Source organism: Molossus molossus, unplaced genomic scaffold, assembly GCF_014108415.1.
Source record: "Molossus molossus isolate mMolMol1 unplaced genomic scaffold, mMolMol1.p scaffold_m16_p_1, whole genome shotgun sequence".
In the NCBI taxonomy this organism is placed as follows: Eukaryota; Metazoa; Chordata; class Mammalia; order Chiroptera; family Molossidae; genus Molossus; species Molossus molossus.
The window spans coordinates 117,280,644-117,289,550 of NW_023425344.1; the positions used below are offsets into that span (position 1 = coordinate 117,280,644).

The 8,907-nt window shown below is 56.6% G+C and overlaps 1 protein-coding gene across 2 annotated transcripts; it reads left to right on the top strand.

Moving 5' to 3' along the window:
- The first annotated feature begins 2,334 nt into the window (after positions 1-2,334).
- Positions 2,335-8,231, top strand: NR2E3 (nuclear receptor subfamily 2 group E member 3). 2 transcript variants are annotated; one of them, XM_036240084.1, is made up of 9 exons: positions 2,335-2,750; positions 3,228-3,354; positions 3,481-3,584; positions 3,672-3,920; positions 4,022-4,197; positions 4,490-4,546; positions 5,021-5,261; positions 5,502-5,607; positions 8,042-8,231. In XM_036240084.1, the coding sequence occupies exons 1-9, from the start codon at positions 2,669-2,671 to the stop codon at positions 8,172-8,174; spliced, it is 1,275 nt and encodes a 424-aa protein (XP_036095977.1). In that variant the 5' UTR covers positions 2,335-2,668; the 3' UTR covers positions 8,175-8,231. The 2 variants fall into 2 exon arrangements, with proteins under 2 accessions (XP_036095977.1, XP_036095985.1); XM_036240092.1 differs by lacking the exon at positions 4,490-4,546.
- Positions 8,232-8,907: the final 676 nt, after the last annotated feature.

An 8,907-nucleotide genomic window follows, 5' to 3' on the forward strand; every position in this document is an offset into this window, starting at 1 on the left:
CTCTGCTGTCAGTCCCTCCCGCCCACCGCCCGTCCGCAGGCCTCCCCTTCTTCAGAACAATTCTCCAGGCACCATCGCCTCCTGCTGCTGGAGCCAGTGACGGCAGTCTCCTGGGAGAGGACCTGGGCGGACAGCAGGAGTTTGGGGATCAGACACACGTTCGAGCCCTGTCTCCGTCCCTGAGCTCCACCACTCAGTAGCTGTGTGGCCTGAAGCCTATGGCTTAACCTTCCTGAAACTCAGTCTGCTCCTCTGCGAATTGAGGCTGAGGAGAACTTCCGCAGAGGGTTGCTGTGGGTTTTGAATGTGATATCGCGGGTATTTGTGTAAGAATGCTCCTGGGTTGCTCTCATGCTCTCTTTATTAGTGATAGGAATGACCTCGTAGGACGTTGACCTGGTCAATGCCACCATCCTGAGTCCTCCCCTTCCCTTCCTCCTGTGGCCCACACTGTCCTGACTGTCCCTCTCAGCCCTTTCCTAGCAGCTCTTCCTGGGTCCAGACCTCCAGGATCAGAGGCCCTCGGCTTAGCCTTAGGCGTGTGCCTCCCTGCCCCGCATCTGCAGGCGGTCCCTGGGCCTGGGCGCGGGGCCTGGCTCTGTGCAGACAAGTTGAGGGTGGGCTGGTTGGGGCCTGTGGAGTTGGTCTCCACACCAGACTCCAGTGGATCTGTGGCTGGAAGCTGGGGCAGAGCCCTAGGCAGTAGTGTGGTGTGAATTTATCTTGGAAGGTGTGCATGGTGCAAGATTGCCCAAGAAGGGAGTGAAAAGGTCTGCTGGGGCCAACCTCTGGGGCACACTGAGGTGATGACAAGTTCAGAGCAGGGAGGAAGACGGTGGAGAACTGAGTTCCAGAAGAAGAGGAAGAGAGGAGCCTTGTAAAGGAAGGACTGTCAACCAAGTGCCAGGGAGAAGCCTCTGTCAGTGGTGTGGAGGGGGTGGTTTGGAGACCTTGCGGAGAAGGGTCCGGAGCTTCCTGGCAGAAGGGCGAGCAGAGGCAGAGAAGGTCAGGTGAGGACTCAGCCCATGGCCTCGAGCTTCTGAAAGGCCCCAGAGAGCAGATTACCCTGCAAAGTCCCTCGAGCTGACTTTTCAAATCCCCAATAGTGCTTCTCTGTCACAATGAGGGTTAACGTCACTTACATAGAGCCCTGCCCCACCCCGTCTGTCCCCTGAACCCCATGATCCTCCCAGAAGCTTTACACTGTCCCCTCTCCTCCTTGGGCTCTAAGGCTGGGCCAACCCCTTCCCAGGCTTACTCCGAAGGTGAGCTCAGGTCTGCTGAGCATGGGTGGTCCCCTCCAGACCAACATGGGGTTTCCTGCTCCATCCTGGGCATGGGTAGGAGTGGGGGAGGGGCCGTTATTGATCCTCTCAATGACCTTGACAAATAATAACAGCATCCATCACTTATTATACTATTTCTAAGTGCCAAGCACTGGGCCACTCTGAGAATGATCTTACTTAGTGTCCTTAACTACATACAAGACAGGTATTTTTGTTACCCCTTTTTATAGACAAGGAACCTGAGCTCAGGCAGGTTAAATCACGTGCTCAGGGACACATGTATGGCCTGTGAGGGAGTAGGGATTTGAACTCGGGACTGTCTCTGTCTTGGTCCGAGAAGGCAGGCACCTCCTTCTGCCTCCTCCCCTCAGAAGCATCACTGGGCTCCAGCTGGGAGACTAGGTGTGAGGAAGCTGAGGGGCCAGGACTGGAGGCCAAGTCAGAGGAGAAAAGGGGAGGTGGCCTGAGAGCCCATGGCCAGCTCAGGGCTCCTCGCCCCTCTATTTCTGCAGGCCCGGCTGTCCAGGCGGGTAAATACAACACCTGCCGATGCCTGACGGTGACCTTCCACACCGCATCGCAGCCGCCCCGCCTCCGGGCCAGCCTCAGACCCTACAGTGGGCCCATTCCCATTGCAATGGGCACTGCCTCTCTGCCGGGTTTCGGTGGAGTGCTCACCTTTCAGGGGGCCAGGACCCTCCAATCCTGGGCCCTCAGCAGTCCCTTTGCAAGGGGTGGGGGACAACCCCTGGGGCGAAGAGCTGGACCCATGCAGCACCCACAGTGAGCACCACGTGCACCGGCCACACAGCTCAGCCATGCACACTTGTTTGTCCCGACGCATACCGAGCACCCCAAAGAGATTCAAGTTCTGGAGGCATTGGAGGGCGAGCAGCTTGAGAGCACTGGGCAGAAGGGACCCCGGGCACGGGGCAGCCAGGGGCTGGTGTGGGGGCGTCAGGGTCAGGGCTGACGGTCTGGGAGGTGCCTTGAGAATGCTGCAGGTGTGGCTGGTTGATCCCCTGGGGAGACGGTAAAGATTAAGAGGCTCATCAGCTGCATCCAGAGCTGCCCGGGAAGAAATCTCCTCAAGCCGGAACCCCAGGCCCACTGCTCTGAGGGGACGCAGGAGCAGCTCCTGAGTCAGTCAGAGGGGACAGAGGCAAGAGGACAGAGAGGAGAGGCGGGGAGACAAAGACAGAGGGAGGTCGCCAGGACCAGGGAAAGGGGAAGTAGAGATAGAAGTGAGCCCAGCACAGAGGGCCAGAGGAGAGAGGGAGGCAGAGGCTGCTCGGCTCAGTGTCCCTGGAGCCTCCCTCAGGCAGGAAGGCGAGGCTGCCCTGGGACCTTCCAGACTGGGACAGCAGCTCCACAAGCCTCACATGGCTGCAGGTGCAACCACAGCTGTGGCTGCCTCCAGGAAGGAGTCTCCAGGCAGATGGGGCCTGGGGGAGGAGCAGGCAGGTACGGCTTTCCTGGAGGTAAGGTCTCAGCCCTTGGGGAGCGAAGTGCACCCTGAAAGGAGCCAGAGCAACTGAGGCCCAGCCCCATGGGCTGTGGGAAAGTGTGAGGGAACCTGTTGGCGACCCCGAAACATGGGATCAGCAGAGCCAGGTCAGGACAACTGAGCTGGTGGGTAGGAAAGAAGGGAGAGCCCCCTCCAAGTTTGTTGGCTAAAGGTCCCAGTGGTGTTGTCAAGAATGTGTTGTGGGCTAATGGAGCCTGCAGCCCCTGCACAGAGAGGAGATGGCAGGTGGGGCGTGGAGGCGGACTTGCTGGCAGGTGGCCACGGAGCGAGAGGGGCAGGGGCCGGGTGGGTGCAATGGGTGGGGAGTGTGATGGGGAGACGCTTTCTGAGAGGGAAAGGGAAGGAGGGGTAGAGGGGGTTCCCTGCAGAGGTGGCGGGTGTGCGACCCTGCACTTCCCCTCCCTCCCCCTCAGGCGCTGTCCCCTCGCGGCAGTGCCGCGTGTGTGGGGACAGCAGCAGTGGGAAGCACTACGGCATCTACGCGTGCAATGGCTGCAGCGGCTTCTTCAAGAGGAGCGTGAGGCGGAGGCTTATCTACAGGTGGGGAGGGCCGGCCCCGCCAGGGAGCCCCGAGCCTACGGCCCCGGAGCGGGAGGGGTGTTCGGGGAAGGAGTGTCCAAAGCTCACAGTCCAGCACGCACTGACACCCGGGCTGCCCACCTGCAGGTGCCAGGTGGGGGCAGGGATGTGCCCAGTGGACAAGGCCCACCGAAACCAGTGCCAGGCCTGCCGGCTGAGGAAGTGCCTACAGGCGGGCATGAACCAGGATGGTGAGTTGGGGAGCCAACCCGGAGACACCCGACAGAAGAGATGGGGGTGGGAGGCTAGTGGGTGTCCTGACCTTCCTGCCTCCCCAGCTGTGCAGCATGAGCGCCAGCCACGAAGCACAGCGCAGACCCACCTGCACCGCGTGGAGTCAGATAGGGAGCCCCCGCTGGAGCCCCTGGTGGCCCCCCTGGGCCTGGCAGAGCCCAGCCCGCAGGGCCCCACACCTGTTTCTGCAGCCAGAGCCCTGGGGCCCGGGGCCCGCACACCTCCAGGCCACCATCACTTCATGGCCAGCCTTATAACGGCCGAAACCTGTGCTAAGCTAGAGCCGGAGGATGGTAAGTGGGAAGACGGCCTCTATCCCCAAACCCAGGCCCCTGAGCACCCCTGCTTCCTGCTGAAGAGCAGTGGCTTATGTCATAGCCTCCTCCTCCAACAGTTGATGAGAACATCGATGTCACCAGCAATGACCCAGAGTTTCCCTCGTCCCCATATTCCTCCTCCTCCCCCTGTGGTCTGGACAGCATCCATGAGACGTCAGCTCGCCTGCTCTTCATGGCTGTCAAGTGGGCCAAGAACCTGCCTGTGTTCTCCAACCTGCCCTTCCGGGATCAGGTACATCCACTGGGCGACCCCCAGGAGTCAGCCAGGCTGGGGACACGTACATCCTCGTTCAGATGATGACTGGAGGGTCATGTGGCTTGGGGACGTGATGGCTGGGGATGCGCATGCTGGTGAGTCAGTGATGGTCAGGGGTCCAAGTCTCAGAGATGTGACTGAGGAGTTGCTCGTGACTCTGGGCAGAGAGCATGGCTGAAGAAGCCCCTGGGGGATGGTGGGGGGCAGGTACGCACAGGAACCGGGGATTTGAAGGCAGTACCTATGGGCCCTGGTCTTCTTTCCCCAGATGACACCTCCGGTCCTACAGACACTGTGTGACAGGTGGTCGCACACACTGACCAGTGTGAGTTGGTGACTCTGGGTTCCCTTGAAGCGACAAAGGCTTCTAACTTCAGGGCCAGGGTTTCAGCCCAACCTTTTCAACTCTGGGATGCTCCCTGAGCTGCTCCAGGGCGAGCAGACCGACCTGTCATTATAAACCAGAGAGAGGCACACTGAGGGTCTGAGCCCTGAGCCGGGGTTTGGATCAGAAGTCAGGCCATGTGTCCTGAGTTTATTCAACTTCGGGTGTTCATGGGGGGTGTCCCCCAGGCTGTCCACCTTCCCACAGCTCTAGGCTCTCCAAAATGCTCCAGATGTGGCTCTGGATGGAACCCAGGTAGTGGGCCAGATGGTGCCAAGTCCCAGAGCTCGGAGCCCCTGGTTGAGGTCATGAGGTCAGAACATTCCGGGCCCCAAGACCATCCCCTCCTTTCTCAGGACACTGAGGAGGCGGGGCGGTGGGGGGCTGCATCACACTCACTCCCTGTGCACACAGGTGATCCTGCTGGAAGAAGCCTGGAGTGAACTCTTCCTCCTTGGAGCCATACAGTGGTCTCTGCCTCTGGACAGCTGCCCACTTCTGGTGCCCCCTGAGGCCCCGGCTGCTGGCAGCTCCCAGGGCCGGCTGACCGGTGCGGAGATGCGCTTCCTGCAGGAAACCACCTCCCGGTTCCGGGCGTTGGCGGTGGACCCCACAGAGTTTGCCTGCATGAAGGCCCTGGTGCTCTTCAAACCAGGTAGCTGAGTCTTGGTCCAGCCAGAGACGTGGTTGGGAATGAAGAATGGGAATTCCAGTGACTTCCCTCTGCCTCTCACTCTCCCTGCGTCAACCCACATAGACCCAGAAGTGTGCAGACACCTTCCCTGGGGAGCAGAGGAGAGTGGTGCAGGGCTGAGCGCCCCCTTCTTGAGAGCCCTGGCTGACTGCGAGGGCAGGGCAGCTGGGGGAGGGGCTCACTGCTGCTGCTCCTCTCCAGAAACGCGGGGCCTGAAGGATCCTGAGCATGTGGAGGCCTTGCAGGACCAGTCCCAAGTGATGCTGAGCCAGCACAGCAAGGCCCACCACCCGAGCCAGCCTGTGAGGTGACCTGAGCACATGCCTCCCGACCCAGCTATCCTTTCGCCTCTCCCCCTGCCCATCTGTCTGACTCCACCTCAGGCTGCACTGATTAGAGAGGACAAGGGTCTCAGTGCAGCCAGCACAAGTCCAGCACCTACTGTGTGCCGGCCCAGTGTCAGGCCCAGGGAGTGGGGACCACACTGTGCGTGAGACAAAGCTGCTGCCTACCAGGGACCACACTGAAGAAGAGAACCGACCTGGTCAGGTTGTATGGATCTGAAGGAAGCAGAGAACCACTGGGGGTAGGGGTGTATAGCAGAACTGGCAGGGACTCTGTGGACCCAAGGCTGGGCTTGGTCGGAAGGCTAGGGCCTAAAAGAAGGGAAACCATCATTTAGAAAGGGAGGGAGTGGCAAACTTGGGTGTGTTCTTAGGACAAGAGCTCAGTTTGGAAGGTACAACAGATTGCTGCCCGTGAGGAGGAGGAAGATTGGGCTAGAACAGCACTCTGGGACCAGCCTGTTCAGGACTCTGAATGCCAGCCAAGGCCATATCTGATTTGATCAGCAGAGGGGAGCCACTGCAGGTTTGAGTGGGATGGTGTTGCACATAGAACTGGACTTTATCGGACTAGCATGACAGCGAGGACAGAGGATGCTGCCAGCATCCAGGGGAGTCCGTGGCATCTGCTCCTTGGGAGTGGACAGGAGGTGGCAGATGAGAGAGCCTCCAGATGTTGGAATGGGTAAGACTTGGCATTTGGGTGATATAAGGGAAGAGGAGCTATTGGGAGAAGAGGTAGTCAAGAAACACAAAGTAATGGCAGGAGGCAAAGAGAGTTCCGAGGGAGCATGACAAGGTGTGACAGAGGTACAGAGGGACATCTCCTGTGTGGTGCCCTTGCATAAACCATGTACATGGACAACAGCCCAGCCCCTGCTGAGTGTGGCTGGGGTGGGGGGGTGGGGGCAGGAGCCAGCACCAACAGATATGTGCAGCCTCCACAGGGTTAGAGCACTTGGCCTCCAGGCGTCTACTGGCTATTTTAGACCAGGCCGTCTGCATTCTCTCAGGGTTCCCAGCAGTTCTCTCTGAAGAAGTAAGCTAACATAGACACCCTTGAATCCCCTGATCTGAAAAATGGTCACAAGAAGAGGTACTTTCCCTTGAAGAAGAGAGAGTATACCAACTAGCACATGCTACATTGCACAGAGATTTCTGCTGTTCATGTGTGCAAGACGAGCACTTCCCCCAGCCGGCAGCAGCCTAGGAGTGCTGGCCACAGGCAGCAGGAGCCCTCCCGGGCCACGTTTCTGTGGGATCCGCTTCCAGAAATGTTTGGGCATACTGGTTTTGTATCAAGTTTCAAAGTTCTGATTAAGATTTCCTCTGTCACTTCTGTGGCTGCTCAGTGCCGGCTACAGGCAGAACTGGGTGCTGAGCGGCTTGGAGATCGAGCCGCGGGCCCGCAGTGAGCGCCTGCAGGACCAGGGAGGAATGTTTCCATCCTAACCCAGTATCCACACTGACACTGAACCAAGTGCCATCGAGTCCCAGCTGCCCTCACTTTGTATCATTTACTTGATATTTGTTTTTGTTTGTAAAGACTGGTTGTGACCCACTAGTGGATCAATTCCTGCTGTGTGAAAACAATTTCTCACTTAACTTCATAGTTACTTCTTCCTGACCCTCCTTAGATCAGAAACACAGATGAGGGAAGCAACAGGGAGTGGGGTGCAGCCGCTCAGTGCCCCTCAGTCACGCTCACAGGAGACAGCCAGCCCTGGGGTTGGCAAAACAAATTCAGACACGACTGGGAGGTGGGGCAGGCATCCTACAGACCCCACTGGGAGCGGAGCAAGGAGCAGCCTCACTCTGGAGTGGCCCTTCTAGACACTGGCTGTCAGGCCTCCCACCCAAGGGAGGTCTGCTCTCCACCCCCATCTGTCTCCTGGGGGCTTCACCATCCACCTTCTCTGCACTGGGGACCCCCACTTAGCAAATGGTTCTTATTTAAAACTACAATTACTTGTGACCTGGATGAGTATCTCAACCACAAAATTATGATTCTGCTTCAGAACATTTTCACTAACAGTTACTCTATCATCCTAGGTAGCTTACAGAGGAGAACTTATTTTCAAATATATATATTATTATCACAATAATTGTATATATTATTAATATAAAGAACTCTTTATAATCTTTACACAAAATTAACTATTTTGTCACACTCCTCAACTAAACATATTGGAGAGGGGGCCACAGTGGGTCAGGGGTAGGTGGCAGCAACCCTTCCAGCGAGTGGGGTCATTCCCCCAAATTCCTCCTTACTCACCCTGGGTACCTCTCATCTCATCTCTCCTCTTCTCCCTCTCTGCCTTTCCTGGGGGTTTGGCTCTCCCAGGACTTGTGCTCAGATGCTGATGATAAACTGATGGTGTCCTCTCTCCTGCTCAGGTTTGGGAAATTGCTCCTGCTCCTCCCATCTTTGAGATTTATCACTTCTGAACGCGTTGAGCTCCTCTTTTTCCGCAAGACCATAGGTAATACTCCAATGGAGAAGCTCCTCTGTGATATGTTCAAAAACTAATGGGGGGGGGAGCCTGGCTGGTGTGGCTCAGTGGTTGAGCATGGACCCATGCACCAAGAGGTTGCCAGTTCAATTCCTATACAGGACACATGCCCAGGTTGTGGACCTGGGGGGCATGCAGGAGGCAGCCAATCGATGTTCTCTCTCATGGGTGTTTCTCTGTCTCTCTCCCTCTTCCTTCCTCTCTCTCTATACTCAATAAAGAAAAAAAAATGTTTAAACTAATTAAGGGGGAAATAAAATGGGTAAAGCCACTTTGGAAAACACACTTCTGAAGGTAAACATTTGCCTGCCCTGTGACTCAGTAACTCCACCTCGAAGAACTGTCCATCAAAATATAAGAATATTCACAGCAGCCCTGGATCAGCAGTTGGGAGTGTTGGCCTGCAGACCAGAGTCGTGGGTTCGATTCTGGTCAAGGGCACGTACCTCAGTTGCGATTCAGTCCCCAGCCCTGGTTGGGATTGTGCAGGAGGTAACTTGTTGATGTTTCTCTTTCTCTCTCCTCTCTCTCCTCTTCCCTCCTTCCCACTCTATCTGAAAATCAATGGGAAAACATCCTTGGGTGAGGATTTACCAAAAAAAAAAAAAAAAAAAAAGAATATTTACAGTAGCTTTATTCATAGTAGGCCAAACTGTATATTAACAGTAAAATGGATTAATACATTGTAGTATGAATAGTAGAAAACAGAAATAAAAAAGTGAACCACCAATACTTGTGACAACATGGGTA

Coding starts and splice junctions, on each gene's coding strand:
- NR2E3 (XM_036240084.1), top strand. CDS start 2,669: ATGGCTGCAGGTGCAACCACAGCTGTGGCTGCCTCCAGGAAGGAGTCT. Junction 2,751..3,227: donor CCTGGGGGAGGAGCAGGCAG/GTACGGCTTTCC, acceptor CCTCCCCCTCAG/GCGCTGTCCCCTCGCGGCAG. Junction 3,585..3,671: donor GGCGGGCATGAACCAGGATG/GTGAGTTGGGGA, acceptor CTGCCTCCCCAG/CTGTGCAGCATGAGCGCCAG.